The 23,271-nt window shown below is 39.8% G+C and overlaps 2 protein-coding genes across 3 annotated transcripts in view; one reads left to right on the top strand and one right to left on the bottom strand.

Annotated features, from left to right (window-relative positions):
• Nucleotides 1-2,509, top strand: part of LOC125234445 (SAGA-associated factor 29) — a 31,797-nt gene extending 29,288 nt beyond the window's left edge. For both annotated transcript variants that reach the window (XM_048140690.1, XM_048140691.1), the window contains exon 8: nucleotides 1,850-2,509. In XM_048140690.1, the coding sequence (XP_047996647.1) occupies nucleotides 1,850-1,942 (93 nt within the window). In that variant the 3' untranslated portion in view covers nucleotides 1,943-2,509. The remainder of the gene's footprint in view (nucleotides 1-1,849) is intronic.
• A 405-nt stretch (nucleotides 2,510-2,914) lies between these two features.
• On the bottom strand, nucleotides 2,915-22,077 carry LOC125234680 (retinoblastoma-like protein 1). The gene is given in 20 exon segments (XM_048141023.1): nucleotides 2,915-5,853; nucleotides 6,188-6,347; nucleotides 10,202-10,357; nucleotides 12,093-12,190; nucleotides 12,339-12,465; nucleotides 12,747-12,877; nucleotides 12,880-12,925; nucleotides 13,216-13,352; nucleotides 14,037-14,150; nucleotides 14,523-14,652; nucleotides 15,084-15,293; nucleotides 15,623-15,833; nucleotides 17,391-17,554; nucleotides 17,841-17,923; nucleotides 18,242-18,377; nucleotides 19,189-19,349; nucleotides 19,830-20,020; nucleotides 20,456-20,659; nucleotides 20,936-21,069; nucleotides 21,799-22,077. Coding segments are annotated over 19 exon segments (2,730 nt in total). The 5' UTR covers nucleotides 21,937-22,077; the 3' UTR covers nucleotides 2,915-5,853; nucleotide 6,188.
• Nucleotides 22,078-23,271: the final 1,194 nt, after the last annotated feature.

Raw genomic sequence — 23,271 nt, 5'->3', positions numbered from 1 at the left:
CAAAAGTCGTCATGGGTGTCGTAAAATAGGTTTTAGGGAGTGCTGATTCCAAAATTAATGAACAATGTGGAATCTGACATTGCTGACTGTCACTTTGACACAAAAGTCGTCATGGGTGTCGTAAAATAGGTTTTAGGGGGTGCTGATTCCAAAATTAATAACCAATTTGGAATCTGACATTGCTGACTGTCACTTTGACACAAAAGTCGTCACGGGTGTCGTAAAATGGGTTTTAGAGGGTGCTGATTCCAAAATTAATGAACAATGTGGAATCTGACATTGCTGACTGTCACTTTGACACAAAAGGCATCATGGGTGTCGTAAAATAGGTTTTAGGGGGTGCTGATTCCAAAATTAATGACCAATGTGGAATCTGACATTGCTGACTGTCACTTTGACACAAAAGTCGGTATGGTTGTAGCGTGTGGCCTGAGTAAAGCACCACAGCTGCGACAGATGGCGCGCCCGTGTTTATTATTTTTGAGTGTTTGTAATTTAAAAACATGAAAGATTGCATTAAAATAAGCATCTTTTATAGAATGAAGTTGTTTGAAAAACCTACTTATTTAGGAGTTAGAGCAGTACGAAGTTGCGAATTTTCCCATAGTATTTTTACTAAGGCGCCAGAGACTTAATAAATTTACGATGATTTTTTTTACCAATATAACCTATATTAATATTGATAAATCATATAGAACACGTTTAAATAAGGATGTTTTGTTATATAAACTTTTTCTTCTCCATTAATATTTACTGAGATATTAGGGTTCTAAGATTAGTAAATGGCACTAGCACTTTAATAAAATTAACGCGTGTCTCGCAAACGGTCTAGGATACAAAATGACGACTTTTATATAGGTATAGGTTAGGTTCGTTAGGTATCTTCAAACGGACGAAGGCTCCTATTCTGTGCAGTTTCTGTAATAAGCGGGGCTCCGTCGATATCGCTTTCTGTCTCTGGCGCCTTAGTAATGCTACGGGAAAATTTTGCAACTTTGCACCACTCTAACTCCTAAATTAGTAGGTTTTAAAAAAAACTTTAATTTATAAAAGATGCTTATTTTAATGCATTCTTTCTAATAAGAACAAAACACTATGCTAGAAAGAGTGCAGAGGAAGTTCTGTAGGCACATTTACAAACGACTGTACGGATATTACCCATATATGTATCCATCTCTATTCGTAACAGGAATGGTTGGTCTTCAAACTCTAGAAACCAGACGGAAACTGCTGCATATTATGCATTACCGCCAACTGTTTCACCATAGAGTAGATGACGCATCCGTGCTTGAGAGAATGGAGCTGCAAGTGCCAAGAGCGAATGTGGTGGTTGGCATGCCGGGCGCGGTGCCGGCGCGGCGGCGGCGGCGCCTGTTCGCGGCGGCCGGCGCACCGCTCGAGCCCGAGCTGCTCTTAACCGCATCATGTTGGAGACAGACGATATTGACATATTTGCTGATAGTGTTGGTGTGTTTTACAGAAAACTCTTAAGGTTCATAGACTCTACACTCCTTAGGTTATTAATGTAATAACCATAGTTTAACTTTTAAGTGTGTTTGCTTTTATTTATGTCAATTTAACATGTACATAATTATATTACCACATAAGTGCTTTGGTGAAATACTGTTAACTTTTGTGTATTTTTAATAAATAAATAAATAAATAAAAAAACGTGAAAAAAGTCCCAGAATCGGGCCCCTTTTGCTATACTCTGACCGCCCCTGTCTATACTACTGTAATGTTTGACGTTATCACGTTAAACTACCGTCCGTAAACCGACTTTACAGACAAACAATTTTTTTATATTAAAATTATTCAAAAAATGTTGATTTCAATATTTTTTGCGCAGGACTCCTCGTACGCAGACGGCTACTCGCCACCGGAGCGCGTGGCGCAGCGCTACGTGATCGCCATCAAGGAGGGCAAGGGCCGCGCCACCTGACCCGCGCCCCTTCGCACTGACACCGATTCCGCGTCCATGCATTCCGGCGATTCCCTACTTTAAAAAAAAATGGGAAGTCGGTGATTCCCAGCGGGCGCAGCGGTAAACGTAAAATGAACACGTATCGACTAATGAAACTGAGCCTTTAACGCGGATATTTTGCATGTGGGCGGATACTCATCGTTCTCCAATGAACAATGCAGCACGCCACGCTATGCAGATGTATAGGCTTACAGCGCCATCTGTCCTTTCGTTCCGTAAATTTAAATTTGTATCAATCACCGTCGCCGTCTACCGGAACTCTGACGATATTAGCCGCTGTTGTAGTTTTAACCGACCTCAAAGAGGGTGTTTGTTTTTGTATTGTTCTGATGGATAAAATGATTTGAAATGTAGATTTAAGTTTAGGTTACTGCATTGAACGTTTGATAAGTAAAATGATTACTTAAATTATGGCTTTTTTTAAAGCCATAATTTAAACTCCTGTGAAGTCGGATTATTATTGTCAGGACTTAGGACCGCAATTATTGTATTATTTTTTCTCAGCTTTTTATCATTGTTTATTTATCTTATACTATTAAACGAGCAATTCTTGTATATTTATTTATTTATTTATCTATTTATTTATTTATACCGACGATCTCGGAAACCGCTCTAACGATTTCGCTGAAATTTGTTATGTGGGGGTTTTAGTGGGTGAAAAATCGATCTAACATATCCTTAGGTCCCGGAAAACGCGAATTTTCGAGTTTTCACGCGTTTTTCTTCGCGCGCCATCTCGTGTGGAGTAGTTGTACTGTTGAGACAGAAGTCTTTCGGTCGATGTAAGTATTATTTACTTCAAAGACTAGATGGCGACACAGGTCAAGGCTAACACGAATAGAAAAATACACTGAGCTTTTGTGACGAAACGCGCGCCATCTCGTGTGGAGTAGTTGTGTTGTTAAGACTGAGAGTTCTTTCGATTGATCGATGTAGGTACTATTTATTTTCGAACTAGATGGCGACACAGGTCAAGGATACGAAACAGAACCGAGCGAAGCTCGGTCGCCCAGATATTAATTACTATGAATAGCTTAGAGTTTAGTCAGTAGTCTTGGTAAATATAAGGTAAAAATATTCAATTAGGTAATCTTGTAAATTTGCCATGTCACTGTATAACTCTTAAGGCAAGCTTACCATATTCGACTGAAACCATCTGTTGTAGGTATATTTAGCGATGTTCACTGCAGTGTGTAGTCACCTACAATAATATGTTACTCTTCAAAGGCCACAAAAATGGTGTCAATACATTTGAACAGATATTTTTGCGGCCATCCAAGAGTAACATATTATTGCAGGTGATTGTACCATCCTGGAGAATATTCTCCTGTTTGTACAGAACTCGAAAGCATGCTCCAACAGCTGAGCATGGCAATCCTCGAGATCGGATTGCAAATGAACATGTCAAAGATCAAACTAATGACGAACAGTGCCAAATGTAGGATTCAAGTTGACGGCGGAAGAATTGAATTGAATATGTCCATGAGACCTGGGCCAAATAGTCTCTTTCCAGGCACGACAAGAAAAGGAGGTCGCAGGACGTACCGAAAATGCCTGGAAGAGCTATTGGTCCATGAAGGAATATATGAAGGGGGACCTTCCCATATCGCTGAAACGAAAACTCATGGATATGTGCATTCTTCCGATCCTGACCTACGGCGCCCAGACTTGGTCTTTGACTAATGCTCAAAAGCTCTCCCTCAAGGTTTGCCAGAGTAGCCGACGTAGCCCTGACAGCCGCTAAGCTTAAATGGGACTGGGCCGGACACATCTGCCGCATGCCAAGAAAAGTACCGAATGGACACCAAACATAGTGCGGCGTGACGGCAGACCGCGAAGGAGATGGCGGCTCGATCTTGACGTCTTTCGAAAAGATTGGCCAAACATTGCCTTAAACCGAGACGCGTGGAAGAAAGAGAGGGAGGCCTTTGCCCAGCACTGGGACACTACAGGCTAACAAATAATAAATAATTGTAAAGAAAACGTTTTCTCTTTAGAATACTTGCTGTAGTAAAAGGATAACGTTCTCAAGAAAGGCTCAAGTATATCTGTATTTACTCAGTAAGATTGTCATTTTTGCACTTTTAGCTTAAAGGGTTACTTAGATATAATGTAATAAAATCCCAATAGCAGCACATTGTAGATGTATAAATAAAAGCTAATAGTGAATTATATTGGGAAAGAAAAACATGCGCGCGGCTTGTTGCTGGAACTTGGCCTACGCACTACCGTGCGCTTAGGATTGTTCATTTAACACGATCACTGTCCATTGCCCTCACGTGTGGGTCACAAGGCTGTTAGGTTTACAACACAAAGAGAACAGTGAACGTGTTAAACCATGTCCAAAGGCATTTACTTATCTTTACTAGATATTAATGGTATTATTATCTCATGGTGTAAAATAAAAGTCATTATTACATACTCATCTTTTACTAATCCTAAATACATACTCTTCGTACAATACATGATAAAATGGTTATGTCCGAAATATACACAATCATTTAATTTTGATTAAAGTTAAAACAAAATTGATTTTGTATGTTTACTCTGATTAACTTATAGCTAAAAAATAATTAAATCAACATGGAAGCAATTTGAATAGATTTCGCCGAAAATACGATTCCATCCAGCGAGTGCATAATAAGTAGTCGTTCAATTTTAATATAATATAAAGAAAAGTATACATTTATGTTTAAAACTTGAGAAACTATTCCTATTGGTAGACAACTCAACAAATAGATATGTAAGTCGAACAATAATTCCTAACGTTATTTTTACGGTGATTTTTTTTACCGAAAAGCGTCTCACATATATATCTAAATAAAATTACCGGAGTACATGTTAATACGTTTTGAAATAAGCTCAGAAAGTGGAAGAGGCTATGTGCTGATACATAGAACTTTCGTTCCGCATTACAAGTCTATTTATTTGATTGTATCGTTTATTAGTCAAGTCACTATATACTACTTTCTTGTGTAATAATTGTGATCGTCTTAAATAAAATACAAATCGATTTGATAGCGACGCATATTGCAGTTTGTCAGTTATACCTAAAATACATAATTTAAAAAAAACTTTGTGAAGGCTATCGGAGCAGTCGCCAGTGATTTAAGAATTGGAAACACATGAACTTATGTACTAACCTGATCTGACACAGCCATTTCCTCAATTCTTAACTTAAGTCTTAGTTTACATTAGCAATGAGCAACTTTACATTATTTATGGCATATTTAAATCATAACCAACATAAATAAAAGAGATGAGATCAATATGGTTCGAGTGTCAGTTCAACGCGACTGCCGACGTCTGACGAATGCCCTAGCACAAGTGCTCCACATTGGACCAGCCACTGGGCTAAACTAATAAAAAAGATACAATGCTAAAGGATGTAAAAAGCACGAATAATTTCGTACACCTGCTTGTTTTTTACCTCTCTACTGTACGCGCAAAATTATATTCGCCACAATTATCGAAAGGCGACAATCGTGATAGCGTCTCTTTCATTTCCCTGGGATAAAAGCAGGTAGCTAAATGTGCCAAACTATTCGTGCGTCGCGTCCCGTCCTTATTAAAAACCAAAAGTCAATGCTAAACTTGGTTAACTTTAAAAATTGATTCTTAGTTCGTCAAATGTAATATTAATATAATTTTCAAGCGAAGCCACTGAAGAGAGACAAATATTTGGCTCGTATTCCAAATACAGACTTGATTATAAACAATAAGATGATCACTAGTTCGTTATTCCAATATAAATAAAATATCTGCCGCTTTCTGCGATTAAAATAAAATAGGAAGTCTTATTGCAATATACCGAAGAATAAAGACAAAATTCATAACATATGTCTGAAGTCCTCGCGGTCAGATGGTACCTGAAAATGGAAAATTAGCATCAGTAATCTTAAATACTAACTGCTTCACCAAAATGTTGATTGTATAAATGTTGTTTCATGTACATAATTTTTTACGGAAATGTACAAAAGTATTGACGTCGACTGAAGTAGTGTCTCGAGGTTTCACTTCATACGGCTCGGCGGTCGGACACGAGTTTCTCGCATGCGATGGCCTCGGTGCCTTACGACGCTTAACGATGTCCTGTGCCGTTTCGCCAACATGGCCAGATATGACCATATGGCACACATGTGTCGTCTTATCATTATCAAACAGGGCTCAGTCTGGAATAGTGTTCACGTGTTGCGTTCTCACCTCACACGGCCTGGCGGTCGGACACGAGCCCCTGCAGCTTGCGCGCGACGCCGGGCGCGGCGAGGCCGAGGCGCGCGCGCTTCACCACGTCCTGCGCCGCGTCGCTCATGCGCTTGCCGCCCACCTCGCACGACACCATCGTGTTGATCGCGTGCAGATCCTGTGTTAGTATTTACATCAATAATCTTATCATGTGTTTTGGGTACAAATACAAATTTATGCAATGCATTTTCATCGGCAAAAATCATCACTTATTTTTGCCGGTGACTGTACACTAAAATTATCGAGCCGATAAAGTTCGTTCGTCCCTTTTTATTACACTAATACGTCGGAAAGGGGCAAACGAACTTTGTCGGCTCGATAACTTAACTTTAGTGTACGTTTGTGAATATGGGGGTAAGAAGTTAGCGTAGTCGTGAATTTTTACTGTCCCATGTGTCACATGTGAGACAATAGTTATTTGTTATACAAGGGAGCAAAGTTGTATTTTAAGAGCGCTTTCAAAAAATCTGCTTGCTCGCATTTCGACGCCGGCGGCGCTGGCGTGCGCCTGTGTGCAGACGCACACTATAACCAGAAGCATAACGATTGTAGCCTGCGGTACAGACATAGCGTGCGATCCTCTTCGAACCAACCTTACGTGCGGCTAGAGCGAAAGGGATAGCATTCATGGTCGGTACCGCCACGCCGTCAGTAGCGTTGCGGACTAACCATTATTGATACTTGCGTAAAAACACCACCATATATATTACATATTTGCATACATGATTTCGTGCATAAATACTTGACCTTTTAGTTTAATTATTAAACTTATCACAGTTTTTTTTTATTAAAACGTGTGTAGCCTTGGAAGAAATAAATTAAATAACTTTTATAATATAATAAATTGTGTATATAATATTGTCTTCTGTCACCGCGATAGTTACTAATGAAATAAATTTATGGAATCAGATTATATCGCGTATAATGAATATAATCCGTTTTCTTAGTTTTATTTCATTTTGTATATGATATGTTTTCTAGGTTCTTTTCGGTGAAGGAAAACATCGTGAGGAAACCGGACTTATTCCAATAAGGTCTAGTTTACCCTTTGGGTTGAAAGGTCAGATGGCAGTCGCTTTCGTAAAAACTAGTGCCTACGCCAAATCTTGGGATTAGTTGTCAAAGTGGACCGCAGGCTCCCATGAGCCGTGGCAAATGCCGGGATAACGCAAGGAAGATGATGATGTTTTCTAGGTACATATATATAATGGAACTAAGATCGGTTTTCTTTAATTTTAAGTAGTTTTTTTTTATATTTAAAATGTGTTTTTAGGGTTTCGTAGTTAACTAGGAACCCTTATAGTTTCGCCATGTCTGTCTGTCTGTCCCTCCGTCCGTCCGTCCGTCCGCGGATAATCTCAGTGACCGTTAGAACTAGAGAGCTGAAATTTGGTACCAATATGTATATCAGTCACGCCGACAAAGTGCAAAAATAAAAAGTGAAAAAAATGTTTTATTAGGGTACCCCCCCTACACGTAAAGTAGGGAGTGATTTTTTTTTTCATTTCAACCCTAACGTATGATTTTGAACTTGATAGGTTCTGTAGTTTTTGAAAAATATGGAAAACTACGGAAGAGCCGAGCGGCTATTTACCAACGCGGCTTTAAAAACCGGCCGAGAGCGTGTCGGGCCACGTTCAGTGTAGGCACTGAGCGTGACCCGACACGCTCTCGGCCGGTTTTTAAATATTATGTTGTTTAATTGCATGGAGCACAGGAAGGTCCACATATAGGTATTAGTTTTTTGTAAGGAAATACAACTCTACGCTACGCCTACCTGCTTTAGTTCACTGTTGACACACTGAGACAGTGGATGCGCCAGAGTATAAAAGAGTGATTACCATCTCTTGTCAAAGATCTTGTTGAGACGAATCAAACGAACCCAAACACGAAGTGGTTTCAAGACCTGGTCGTGGAATACTCTTGACTACCTTCCAGCTTCATCATCAGATCCTGGGTACCATCTCTTGTCAAAGATCTTGTTGAGACGAATCAAACGAGCCCAACCACAGAAGAGTTTCAAGACCTGGTTGTTGAATACTCTTGACTACCTTCCGGCTTCACCATCAGATCCTGGGTACCATCTCTTGTCAAAGATCTTGTTGAGACGAACCAAACGAGCCCAAACACGAAATGGTTTCAAGACCTGGTTGATGAGAACTCACTGACTACCTTCCGGCTTCATCATCAGATCCTGGGTACCATCACCTCTTGTCAAAGATCTTGTTGAGGTGAAATCAAACGAGCCCAAACACGAAATGGTTTCAAGACCTGGTTGATGAGAACTCATGACTACCATCTGACTTCATCATCATGACTACCATCTGGATAAGACTTATCACACTGACATCATCAGATCCTGAGTACCATCTATTGTCAAAGATTTTGTTGAGACGAGTCAGTAACCTAAAATGATATTCAATAATAAATAATACTTACTAAAAATATTAGTCAAGTTAATTAGTTAGTTACCAAAGTCGTCAACCCAAGGATCAAAGTTTTCGGTCGCAGTATACATGCAACAGTACAGCCAAACACGCACACAAGTGCGGTTTTGGACACGGCGGGTGCCGCACACAATGACAAAATAACTTCGCGATCGTCGAGCCGCGTGCGGAGCGGACTAACATACGTCCTGCCTCTACAAGCTCTGCCGCGGTACTGACATCGCAAGCGCGCGTAACCGGTAATAAGGAGGCATTTTTAAAAAATCGTCAAAAATATTAAATTGCAATTAATAGAAAACTTTTGCATAAAATCTGTTTGAGTAAGCGTTGCAGATTATTTTTATATTAAAACTACTTCAAAAACACGTAAGTTTTCGAAGAAATTGACACTTATTCTGAGGTGATTTCTGAAACAAATTGGATTCATCATATCCTCATTTACTCTATTCTAAAGCCTTATAACAAAGAAGTAGTCTCAGAAGATTGTAGTACAGGATATACATAATACAAATTTACCACTTGAAGCATTCAAAACTATCCAAATTTTACAAATTAGACGGACTAAGTCAGCACTTTTCGCGGGTTTTCCTAAACATGCACTAGAAAAAAAATCATAATTAATTAAGTGAGTTAGTTTTTAAAAATCCAGTCTCACAACATGTAAGTTAAGAAGATGTCCTAATCGAATCCTGAACTTAATAAGTCTTTTAGATGACGGAAAGTGTAGCATTTTGCCGACTAAAACTATCAATTTTACATTATTACGACGTTTTCGTTGAATGCCCTCTTAACAGAGTGTGGAAATGCAACACGAACTAGCGAATGGATTCTAGGGTTAAACTACGAGCTAGCGAATGGAACCACGAGCGAAGCGAGTGGTTCGAAAATGGAATCCTGAGCGAAGCGAGTAGTTCAAAATTAGAATCCTGAGCGTAGAGAGTGTTGCAATACACACGAGGTAAAATAACTTTGCATCCCGTGTGTAACACACAACTTTTCACCTCACTAAAGCGAGGAAACACGCAATAAAAACAACTGGAACATAATTGCACAGAAATAAGTCAATTTGCGTTTGTTACAATTTCCACGATGCACCGACCGACACCATAAAAGTTTCAAATTAAGAATCAAGAAGAAAAATCTATTTGGGTGCGTTCCGTTTCACGCGTTTTGAGATTGCAATGTTACTTAAGGTGCGTTCTGAATAAGTACAATGGAAGAGTCATAAATACAATTTCTTGTACGATTTCAAGTGTTTTATGGTAAAATCATGTTATAAAATTGTTTGAATTTTATGTTTTTATTCGGATACAATTCCATATGAAATTATTTTTACGTTCACATCACATGATTTGTTGAGACAATTTAAGCACAGGGAGAAAATTGTCCCGTCTGGGACATGCCTTTCGGATTTCAAATATTCTTTGCACTCTTGTGGATAAAATGCGATTTTGCTATCTGTTTTTAAAGAATAAAAAAAACTCTTTTATCCGGCTATAATGAGAACACAAGACTCGTTCGGTACCTTGGCGGGGCTGCGGCTGAAGCGGTAGGTGAGCTGGTTGAGGCTGGGCGGTGGCGACGTGAGCGGCTTCACGTACAGCTGCGGGCGCTCCGACACGCGCTGCCCCGGCGAGCTCACGTCGCCGCGCCCCGCCGGCAGCGGCGACAGGCTGCACTCCTGCGAACACACACCGTTTCTTGTTTTATCGTTTTTAACTTGTAACACAAAAAACTTCTCCCTTCCCCCTTTTGTCCTATAAAGGGTTGTTAAAAATCAAAAAATCATCGTAACTACATCTATAGCGCATGCGAAGCGTACAGACTACGCGTGACCGGGCGAGCCCCTACGTGTTGAATAAACCATTAAATGTATGTATAAGGACATCACTACGATGCCCTAGTATTAGTATCACATGGCGACCCTGCCAGACTGAACTTATGCTGTAACAGGGTGTCCACTACTAAACCCAAAAAAAAATTCCCTGACTTTTCCCTGACTTTCCATGACCATTTAAGAAAATTTCCCTGACCAAATTTTCATCCTAAATGATGAAATTTTTACCACTTTTACTTAGGGTTGCCAAAAAACGGTTTTTTTTCTGCCTTGAAAAAAAAACCTGAAAAAGCAGTTTTTTTGGGGTTCCATACCTCAAAAAGGAAAAACGCAACCCTTATAGGATCACTATATAAAAAATTGCAAATATTAAAATTTGCAAGGCAGTTCATAGTTTTATACCTACGGTTTTTTTTTACCTGTTGTTAACTATTAAACCTTAATTTCTGGTTTTATAAAACTAACAGTAACGAAATCTGTAGTTGGTAGTTATCGCCATTTACTTTTGGCTATACCAGTGCCGTGCACTCTATCAGGGTAGAACGAGTTTGAGTTGCGGCGCATTGGATATTTCCCCGTAAAAAAAATATCGAATTTTTTTCCCCTTTTATACGTCCTTTGATAGTAGGTAGTTATTGGTCTTACATAGCAAACAAAATGGAGTACCTAGTCTATCAGAGCAGAGTCAGGAAAGCAGGCTTAAAATGAAATCAGGATTTCGAGCGTAGTGAGCGCGAAAAAATATATTACCTATGTAGAAATAGTAAAGGCGAGCGAAGCGAGCGCGAAATTTTTTCTCTGTTGTCAGCGTCGGGTTTCAGGATGCCCATTTAGGTGTTTTGCCACTACATATGCCTTTAGGTTTCCAAGTGCTTTGAAGTTCTCTCATCGTCACTCTTATTATCCTCCTATGCTCCTTTGAATCATATAAAATTGGGCCTCTATGTGACGTTTTGCGCCATTGGCTTTATGAGGCACTCCGCTTTGGATTGTCGGATAGATTAGAATTTGGACAGCGACGACGTAACTTTTTCTTTGTCGTTTTCACGTCGCCCTAGCAAAAGCACCTACCTTATGAATGTTGTATATGGTGACATTGTGGTGCAACTTTCCAGTTAATCTGAATCACAATAACTGAATTTATTCCCGAATCCTCTCGCCATTTTGGAACATGTGGGTGGGGCACGCAATGTAAGAAAAAAATCTGGATTTTTCCGCATTTACGATTTTGGGCCGGATAAATTAAGGTCAGCTAGAGCATCATGAAGATATCCCTTACCATCAATCACTGGGATGGAGGCTAGGTACTATACTTGTCATAAAAAGAAAGAGACAATTCTAAGTTGCCCTAAAATCACTACCTACTCAAGAAATCATATTATATTTTCAATACTTTTTGTTTTTTTTTTCTTGGTACCAAATTTTTCCCTGACCTCCAAATTATTTCCCTGACTTTCCATGACCACTATGAGCTTCCCTGACTTTTCCCTGACTTTCCCTGACTTTCCAGAAAGTGGACACCCTGTGTAATGGCGGTGGCGGTTGACGTCTATATATTACGTAATAGTTAGATACTTACATCTTTATGCTTGCCCGTAAACCGAAGTGCAAAAGTCTGCATGCACTGAACATACACTTTGTTATAGAAATTGATCAAATCGCCTCTCTCAGGAGAACCTGAAATAAATAATGAGTTAAACAAACAATTTATAGAAGAGTTTTTATCATGGAAAACATGAAAGAATATGACTGCCACTTCTTCCAGAATAGTTTTTAAGGGATTTAATGATCTGAGTGAAACAGTGAAATGAAAAATAGCACTTACTGTCTCCAGTACTTTGCTTGATCAAAACCGATCTGTAAACATGATTATCAGCTAGGGGTCGCTGTCTGTAACACCGCATGATGTCCGCAAACGTTCTTTCTACTTGATTGTTAGCATTGTTTGAAACCTGCAATTAAATCGAAGATTAGAACAATTTTAACGATTATATTTTAGAGGATAACGAACATTTTGTCACCTCAAACTCAATATTAAGCGAATCCACACAAAGCGAGCAGCGTCACGTGGCAAACGGTACATTTAAATGTGCCTCGGCCAAGGTAAGTCGCTCAGTTGAGGAACATTCTCGCGCTGCTTCAGCTGAGGAATGTCTACATTGGCCATTGGATATTGCTCGCTCTATATTGACCGTATATACTAGTACGTGTATTGTAAGTGACGTAGACCAACCTTGCATATGACATAGACGGCGCACATAAGTATCTGGTCGAGGTGGCGGTCGCGCATGAGATGCGTCTGGTGCATGATGGAATGTTCGAGACACGTCCAGATCTTGCGTTTCAACTCTTCGTCAGTTAGCGCAGGCGGGTGCATAGGTCGTTCATTCGGACCACTGCTAGGCTGTAGAACTGAAGAAAAAAATAACGTTCTTAAGCATTTTACCATCCGATTCTTATAGACGGAGAGATTGGAGAGCTAGCCCAAGAAAATGGCTCTTGATAATGAGAGCAACAAATAGACAGATTGCTAAGTCTGGTCTAGTCATTAGGGACCCTACCCTGCTTACTTAGCTAAAAGTCATATAAGCCTTAAACTCTAGTTCCATTGTCCTTATTTCTTCTTCGTTTCGCATACGGCCTCTAAGGCCAGATTTTACATAAAAAATAGCTTGCATTATACGAAACAAACCCAATCTTACCTTTCTGAAGAAAAGCACCAGGGAATTATTAGCTTTCTTGGGCGTGGAGTTAGGTGTCGTTTCGCCGCTCGGAGCGCCCGAATTCTGTTGCGTCGGCGTTAGAGGCTCTTGCTTGACTACCACGTTACTGTTTGGAACTGAAATTGTACAAACAATATTAGTACTTTTACTTTGTATTTTTTTGCCCTTTTAGGGCTTAATTGGGTCGTTCAACTGGACGCCGTCCTGTTAGTCATCCTGATGTTGGGCAGATAAGAGTATAGACAGATTTCCGTGGAATCTACTTTGGCGAAAGCCGGTGTGGTGTGATATCGCTCCAGATCCGTTCGGCCGCCATTGCAACTGCTTCACAATTTGTATATAAGCAGGGGCGGCTCACTCCGCGATTATATCGCCGCGCTACAAGTACATGTCAGCGGCCGCGAGTTCGCGGCCCATTCATTGGCGACGACCTTCGCGCGGCGCAATAAAATTCAATGTTGGCTGCTCGCGTGCGGTCCGTTTGTTAATGTAGGTAAGAATTTAGAATGGCGGCATTTTGTAAACATCAAAGGAGTGAGCCTTCTGTACTTGTACTATTATATATTCTGTGATATAAGGATGTTTTATTCTTTCATGGCAACCAGTTCTGATAGACATTTAATCCTGAACATTGTAGACAACTGGTTGTGAAACATAGTTGCGATGGCGGCCGAAAGGTCCAAATCGAGGAGATTGCGGTGCTCTTGTGTTGCAGACTAAGACTGATTTTGGATATCGCACTAACCAAAAAAGTATTTTGTAAATAGAACGTTATTGCGTTATATTTGATAGTAAATTACCTAATAGCGACTGTCCTGGTTTGATGTTGTCTTTGAACAGCTGCTTCTTGGCGTGGTCGGCCATCGGCAGCAGGAAGCGGTCGATCACTGTCGATACGGGAGACTGCATGCCACCTGCATACAAAATACATTCGTTTCATACAAACATGTTTGTAAAATAGGTTATGTAGATATTTGGACACACTTTATGAATGAAGCCATTTAAATAGACAAAAATAAAAATAGTGGCAACGAGCGCAGAGAATGCCATGTATCATTCATGTAGCATTAAGTCCACCTGTCTCTTGTAACAGTATATTTTTACTGTGCAATAAAGTTTATATAAATACAATTAAATATGGAATAGCCGACAAAATGAGAGCAGCACTAGTCGTGCACGTAGCGAATAGCCGTCCGACGGCAAAATTCAGTCACAATTTGCATAATGCAAATGAAAATCATACATTTTGTCACTCTGAATAGTCGCCAGATAACTAAAACACGCACCATTGGTTCTCCGCAGCGGTGAGTCGGAAATGTAAACGTCGGTGGAGGCCGGTATCGCGCCCTGCTCCAGCCGCTCCCACAGCGGGCTGTCCGACGTCCACACCAACGATTCTAGTACTTCTTCTTCGACCTGGAAATATATTACATTGTTATACCGAATTCATTGGCTGTACTTTGTGCAATCAAGTACGTATAAACAACTACCAAGTACATTTTTTTCTAACCTAAAGTAACGCGCGGCTATCAGTGAACTACTACCTTGAACTCAGATACATTTTTGGGCCTAATGCACCGGCGCTGAGCTGGAACATACGCAGCACGCGACAACAACGTGTCTGACTTTTACTTGACATCAAGGGAACAGTCATTAGGTACTAACCGGGTTAAGATGTTTGACAAGGTCGTGACTCAAGTTATCCTTGGCTGCTTGCACCACCAGCTCGATGATCTAGTAAAAGTGGAAGGCGCTGAGTTGGAAGACGCGTAGCAAGTACGCACTTCACCTTGTGATATTCCAACTCTCGCAAGTGATCAGTAGGTAAGTAGATAGTAGGTACTGACTGCGTTAAGATGCTTCACAAGATCACGACTGAGGTTATCCTTGGCTGCTTGCACGACTAGCTCGATGATCTTGTAGAAATGGAAGGCGCTAAGCTGGAATACACGCAGCACGCGCGGGAAACGCAGCGAGTGCGCGCCATACGCGTGCAGCACTACTTCCGCGCAGCACGCGAAGAGAGATAGTTGGTATGTCTGCTGCGTCACTAGTAACTGTCGACAAAGATATATATTATGGATTATTACTTCAAGTGGCGTTAGATCGACCAATAAAAAAAATTGTTCAAGAATATGTATCGGCGACTTCGTAAAGTGTTGATGCCGTTGATGAACTGATCCATCCTGTGGTTGCAGGTTTAATTGTATGTGTGTATACTGTATATATTTTATTATTTAAGATAAGCATGTTGTATGCCCTCACAGGGCGTCATGAACTGACTGACCTACTGCATTACACCTGCATTTTAATGTGACTTGATAATAAATAAATGAAATAAGTCGTTATCTAGGTTCTCGAGGGCATTCGGAAAGTCTGTAGTTACCTGTAGTGAGATGTGTGGTTTCTTCCTATGTTCTTCTCTGATGATGTGTTCGAAGACTTTGTAGTAGAGACATGTGACCATGTTGCACCGGAACGTGATGGTTTCCGCGCTGCAGTTGGTCTCTCGTAAGGCGTTGGAGAACTGCTCCATCCAGCGGTTGCAGGGCTGTATGATGCTTGTGTTGATTACTTCCTCGGATACGTCGCGTTCACTGAGGGATAAGATTACATTTTAGAATAATGTTGAATTATAAAAAGACTATGCAGGTTGGTGAATATGATTTAGTTGAGAAGCTTTTTACTTCTTAGTTTTATCTCTTAGCGTAACTCTTAGTGTAAGCTTTATATGTATTGTTTTAGGGTTCCGTAGTCAACTAGGAACCCTTATAGTTTCGCCATGTCTGTCTGTCCGTCCGTCCGTCCGTCCGTCCGCGGATAATCTCAGTAACCGTTAGCACTAGAAAGCTGAAATTTGGTACCAATATGTATATTAATCACGCCAACAAAGTGCAAAAATAAAAAATGGAAAAAAATGTTTTATTAGGGTACCCCCCCTACATGTAAAGTGGGGGCTGATATTTTTTTTCATTCCAACCCCAACGTGTGATATATTGTTGGATAGGTATTTAAAAATGAATAAGGGTTTACTAAGATTGTTTTTTGATAATATTAATATTTTCGGAAATAATCGCTCCTAAAGGAAAAAAGTGCGTCCCCCCCCTCTAACTTTTGAACCATATGTTTAAAAAATATGAAAAAAATCACAAAAGTAGAACTTTATAAGGACTTTCTAGGAAAATTGTTTTGTACTTGATAGGTTCAGTAGTTTTTGAGAAAAATACGGAAAACTACGGAACCCTACACTGAGCGTGGCCCGACACGCTCTTGGCCGGTTTTTTTGTATATATTGTATGGACCTATTGTGTCTGATTGTGATTTTATTTTTATATTATTTATTTTTTAATTTATTTATAAGTGTATTAACAACAACATTGGGAACCAAGCGTATTTGAGGTTCGTTTCTGTTTCTTCTGGAAATCTACTAGCATTTTTAACTGTTACTGCTGCTTTTGTTGTTGTTTTGCTACACGTGTGCGGGAGCTACCCACGCGAACAGCCGGGTCATGTGGTGGCTCGGCGCGGGTTTGGTGTGGCGCAGGTAGTTGGCGAGGCGCGCGTTGCTGTTGGTGGCCTCGGAGCCAGACACAGCAGGCCAGTACCCGTGTGCGGGAGCTACTCACGCGAACAGCCGGGTCATGTGGTGGCTCGGCGAGGGTTTGGTGTGGCGCAGGTAGTTGGCGAGGCGCGCGATGCTGTTAGTGGCCTCGGAGCCAGACACAGCTGGTCAGTACCCGTGTGCGGGAGCTACTCACGCGAACAGCCGAGTCATGTGGTGGCTCGGCGCGGGTTTGGTGTGGCGCAGGTAGTTGACGAGGCGCGCGATGCTGTTGGTGGCCTCGGAGCCAGACACAGCTGGTCAGTACCCGTGTGCGGGAGCTACTCACGCGAACAGCCGGGTCATGTGGTGGCTCGGCGCGGGTTTGGTGTGGCGCAGGTAGTTGACGAGGCGCGCGATGCTGTTGGTGGCCTCGGAGCCAGACACAGCTGGTCAGTACCCGTGTGCGGGAGCTACTCACGCGAACAGCCGGGTCATGTGGTGGCTCGGCGCGGGTTTGGTGTGGCGCAGGTAGTTGACGAGGCGCGCGATGCTGTTGGTGGCCTCGGAGCCAGACACAGCAGGCCAGTACCCGTGTGCGGGAGCTACTCACGCGAACAGCCGGGTCATGTGGTGGCTCGGCGCGGGTTTGGTGTGGCGCAGGTAGTTGGCGAGGCGCGCGATGCTGTTGGTGGCTTCGGACACGGGCGTCAGCGGCGACGGCCGCCCCAGGTAGCCGCGCCCCGTTAGTGGTGTGTCGGGACATGCCTTCCCGCTCTACAAAAAATAATTCATTCAATTGTTATGACAATTTGCACTTCTTTTTAAGTCTTCTAAGATCATAAAAGCTATTAGGGCCAGAGCAGAGAAAGAGAGAGGGTCGGTAGGCCACATCAGGGTCTAAATCGCTAAAAGAGTACAAAGGGTAAATCTACCTTGAGATTGCCAACCAATATGAACCACTGCAAAGTACACTCCTTCAATAAGAGAAAATTTCATACGTCCTACTAAAATGAACTAAATTAAATTCTAAACTAAATGTATAACAAGACAAGCAACTTACTGGTCCAAATGTAGCAATAACTTCAGATATCTCATCACCCGATACTTTGTTTTTCGTGCCTATCTGTTCATTGGCGTGTTCTCCTGAAATTATATAAGTTGAATTAAGAAATAACATATTACTATAAACTCATATAGTAATTCACTACTCTTTATACAAATTTACCATCATTGTATTCCGTTACGCAAGCCAAAATCGAATTAAAATCGAAATATTCAGACATGTCGGCTGAATGTACAAACCAAACTGACACTTATCAAAATTGTCATAACAATAAGTTTTACATATTTTAAATTAATACGTAAAGGTTTTAACAATCAGGATAACTTCACAAACTTTTATGAATCTATCCAGCCAGTAATAAAAATATTAACATTTAAAGAAAATAAATTATTTCTCACCTAAAAATATTCTTTCGTCAAATTCACCTACGCTAAGAACGTAAGTTTCGTAAACATTATTTAATGATTTCAAATTGATGTCAAATAGTCCTACATCTAATAGTCCAGTCAACTGATCAGCATCACCCTGCAAAATCTGCAAATAAAACAAAACACATCCTTAGTTATGTGAGAAAGAACCTAGTAGTACTTGTCATAATTTGTTAAGACAAAGAATATAAGTTTTTTTTTTCAGTACAGCCACACCTCGGACACTGGCGATCAAATATATGAAAGAGTTGCGTCCCTAGCACACAGTCTAAGCTCGTGTGGGTTAACGCGTACTATGCTTGTATGAGTGAGATATGACAGGTCGACTGTTCGCGTTTTTGACAGGTGGTAACTGTGAGGTAACCGAGAGGGGGTGGGCGACACTTTCAGCGGGGAGCGGGAGTGACCATACTGTACGATAGTACTCTTTATTATACTGTGGTACAGCCATGTTATAATGATGATACTGTCATGAACGATTTCGGTCACAGCGACTGTGTGTTCTGGAGCAGAGTTTCAAGAGAGAGTAGCTGTTCCACTCTGGTGTGAATTTACGTGACTCGCGTACCCTACCTATCTCATGGCCAAATTTTCGAGCACATTTTGGGCAAAACATGTTATTATTATTATTTAAGCGTATGGCGTATACTTGTAGACAATTAATATTATAAGTCGACATCCAGGTTACGCAACCAACCGATCGCGTCAGGTGTCAAGTTGGTATAGAGATCCACCGGGCTGCCTTGGAAACGTCTCAAAACGTCTAAAACATGTTATAATATTTTACAACAAAGGCAGCAAAAATATCTGATAAATCTTATTTGTAGAGCTATAAGAGGGTGTCACATATTTTCGAGGTCTTCAAAAATTAACATATAAATAAGTAATAAAAGATAATTAAACCAAATTATTCTTACCCCCTTCTCGAAGAAGGTTTTGATAACAGGCCTCCAGCTGTACTCCTTCATGGTAGCAGCCTCCACTACTATTCCCTCCTTGATTTCACACAATGTGGATATGATGCATGGTGCCTTCTTTGGCAGTTCAAAATCATCTTTCAGCCAATCATTTGGTAAACCTACAAATATGTACATATAAAATGATTACAGAAATTAATGTTAGCTATGTAATTTGAGGGTCACGGCACTAAAATAGTACATTAAGATACAAGTGCGGAAAAGAGGAAGTTCGAAACGAGTGACGACTCTAGCGAGTGTTGTAAATCGACACGAGTTAAGAATTTTCTTTTCACACGTGCGAAAAGAAAATTCGTACTACGTAATCGTACGACGTTTTTCAGAATACATGGCCTATCTGAAGTTTGAACTCTGGCAAAAATTATTAACATTTTTGCACACTAGTGCGGGCAAAGTAGCATCTGTACTGAAAAATATATTATAGCTAGCTTCATCAGCTAGTTATTGCCATACGAACACTAAATAAGTCTATAAAAAAAGGAGTTAAAATGAAATCCCACTCTATGTAGGTACCAACTAATGGGGTAGGCTTCCTTCAATATGTAGAAAGATGTTCTCAATGAAATATCCAAAACAATTACCTTTAAATCCGGGATTGATCAAGTCAATCCTCCTACCCATGAAGGCATTGGAGAACACAAAGTCTAGACACGACAGCAGAATGTGGTACATGTCTACCAGATCATCAGCAGAAGTGTGGAATTCTCCTTTCACACAGATGTACAGGCACCAGGTGAACTCAAACAGGGCATTTGTGGTGCATGGTTGGAGTCTGAAATATTGCAGTAAAATGAAGTATTTTCTAACATGAGGATTTTCAGATTATGTCTTAAGGTGCCTGGGGGCATATTGCATAATAAAATATAAGATACTATTCATGATTTTATCATTTGTTTGCTTTCATGCAATATGCCCCAGGTCTACCAAAATAAACATTCAATAAACTCTTTTACACAACTTATTCTTGATTAACATGGCTATTTGCAATATCAATTCTATGTAGAACTGTCTGTCTGTCTCTTTGTTCCATGTAGAACTTCTTTGTGTTATTTTTAATGGTTTTACTTCAAAACAACTTATCTATCAGTAACTGATCCATAAAAATGCTGAATTGGGTTTTGCTTTTAAGAAAAGTTGCATTTGCTTATGTTAAATTGATTTTTAGAAAAATTATGACCAGGAGATCATTTCAGAAAGTTTTTCTTACTTTGGCTTTTTACTTTTAGTGCTGCTTTTCATAGGCTCATTTGTTAATCCTGAAAAGATTTCCTGAAAAATTGGCTGGAACTTCCTGAAGAGCACAGTAGACACTGCAAATTTGTGCTCCAAGTGTGATATCCTCTCTTTGAAGTCTGTGGACATGGCTGCCATTTCCATCCATTTCTTTATTTTGTTGAAAAACTGTATTAGACTGTGGACAATACATTTACATTATTACATTGGTATCAGACATCTAAGAATTACAAAGAAGAATTCTTTTCAGTCTTAATTTTTAATGATAGCAATGATTTTATTGTTTTTTAAAATTTCCCTTACAATATGTTGGTAGAAATGCAGGCTTAGGGTTGATAAAAATCCTACAAAAATCATAATTATACCTTACAATGTACAGTAAAAACCAGTTTTCACATAAAAGCTATATAATAAAACATAGAATTAGCCTATAATTACAGAATATGAAGCAAACCTTATGTTGCAAATCCGTAGAAGCCTGGTCAGTGATACACAGTTTCCTTCCACAGCCTTTCCTGATAGAGTCGGGGTGATGGTGGTGCGGCACGCAACATACATTGCACATGCCATCCAGTGTAGCGGTTCTCCCTTGAAAAAACATTTCTTTGTTGAACCCAAGTTCACATTGTTGGCAAATAGAGACCTACTTGTTATTCATAAAGTGGAAATGTAATTAAAATTTGGTTCATAATGCAGGTATGGCCTTAAAAATTTAATGTCATTTAACAACTTAAATTTTAATCTAACTATTATCTACAATGTTTATTCTATTTCCAAATCATAACTGTGACAAAATTGTTATTATGCCTAGTTGGACTGTTCAAAAAAGGTAGTTATTAACATACATGCAACAGCTCTCAAGAACTATACTATTTATAGATATAAGAAATGTATTAATAGGTTGTGTTTCGAACACCAGTGTTAAGAGCAGTTTGAAAGAAAGTTTAATGAATCCAAACAACAGCTTCATCAAGATTATGAATTAGCCAATGTTTACCTAATTTTGTCTGAATTCTTTGTTACATACAAAAGCCTCACAGTACAAGGGACCTAGTAACAACACTAACAACCTACAAATTTAATTTGACCAGAATACTTGATAAGTTTTATGTACTTTGTGCGGATCTATAACTCAAACTAAGACATAGGTACGTAAAACGACTGATGTCCATTAAATACAAAGAAAATTACAAGTGTTGACGTAATAAAGAGGGACACTTGAATTGTATGCATTTAAGTACAATGCATCAATCACACTATCCATTTTACATCACAAAATAAAGATTCCCATTAATCATTATTAGTTGTAATACTCACATCTAGAGTGTAATTGCGTTTTATTTCCAAAAATGAATCCTTGGCTTTTTTTGCAGCAACTGGATCTACGTTTAACTTAGAGCACAGATTATCCATAGTCGATATCCAATTTTCCTCGTTGTCTTCTGATTTAGACATGTTTACCGAATACTTTTAATTAATAAATTTGTATAACAATTATTGATTTGATAAAAATAAACAACAGTGGATCGGGCCTCTAAAGTTATCCCGATTTTGACAATTTTGACAGCTTCTTGGCGGGAAGATAAGCACCTCCACCCACACACCCGCGCCTTTTTTCGTTGTAGGTGGTTGTCTATGAGTTGTCATAGTTTTTGGTCATATGTTGTGGTCGTTGCACATGGCGCATACAGACCATAGATTTAGAATTATTTAACTAGATTGATTAGTTAGGTCAAAAAGTGTGTCCACATGAGAGGTAATTGTTTGGGCTGGTGTCCCTCTCGCACTTGCTGAAAATGTCAACATTATTCAGTGACAGTAGTGACACACTGATTTAAACTTTCACGATTATTACACATCATTATTTTTAAAATCGGGACTTAATCGCGTATAACTACATATTAAACTGACCTCCAACTAAGCGCACCATAGAAGAAAGGGTAAAGGAGCACATCGCGGCTGTGAAAAATCGTCAGGTCAACAAGTCTGCCGTGGCTGAACATTTGTTAGAGTCAGGGCCAAACCACTGGATCGAACTACATGACCCTAAAGTCCTTTCCACGGAACGCCATTTCTACAGTAGAAAAGTGCGTGAAGCCATTGAAATCAAAAAACATCGCAATTTCAATCGGGACGAAGGTTTTAGGATCTCATCCACATGGAATCCTGTCATTAATAAGTGTAAGCCGAAAATAATATCGACAGTCGTTAAATCAAATATCGTCAGTGTTGTATGTCGACACAGTAGCTAACATTTTTATGCATTGGAACCGATGTGAGTAAAACAATTGATATAATAACAAAATAAACGGCGAAATGTAACATCCCTAGTGCGCAAACAGTTCAAGTTGATAATCAAAACCAAGTGCGGGTAGTTCGAAAAACTCGCGCGGCTGTCAGAAGGTGTTGATGTCATTTCAAGCCAGTCTTCTCCGAGACCACGGGGACAACGCCGTCCTTGAAACGTTGGAGGTCAGTTTAATATGTAGTTATACGCGATTAAGTCCCGATTTTAAAAATAATGATTATTCAGTGACGTCATCACTGTCATAAATTGGGGATACCAGTCAATTTTCAAAGTTACTACTAAATCTACTAACACCCAATTGAAAGTATTTTTTAATTATACAAATCTTTGATTTACTGGCATCAAAATAATTACATTATAATTATTTTCAAATTTTTTGAAATATATCGAAACCCTAGTTTGAATATAACATTAAAATAAAATAAGAAGTTATAAAGTCAGGTAATATACAGATAAAAATACTACTAATATGGGAACCTCAT

The sequence above is a fragment of the Leguminivora glycinivorella genome, chromosome 16, assembly GCF_023078275.1.
Source record: "Leguminivora glycinivorella isolate SPB_JAAS2020 chromosome 16, LegGlyc_1.1, whole genome shotgun sequence".
In the NCBI taxonomy this organism is placed as follows: Eukaryota; Metazoa; Arthropoda; class Insecta; order Lepidoptera; family Tortricidae; genus Leguminivora; species Leguminivora glycinivorella.
This window is presented reverse-complemented; position numbering and strand designations above follow the sequence as displayed.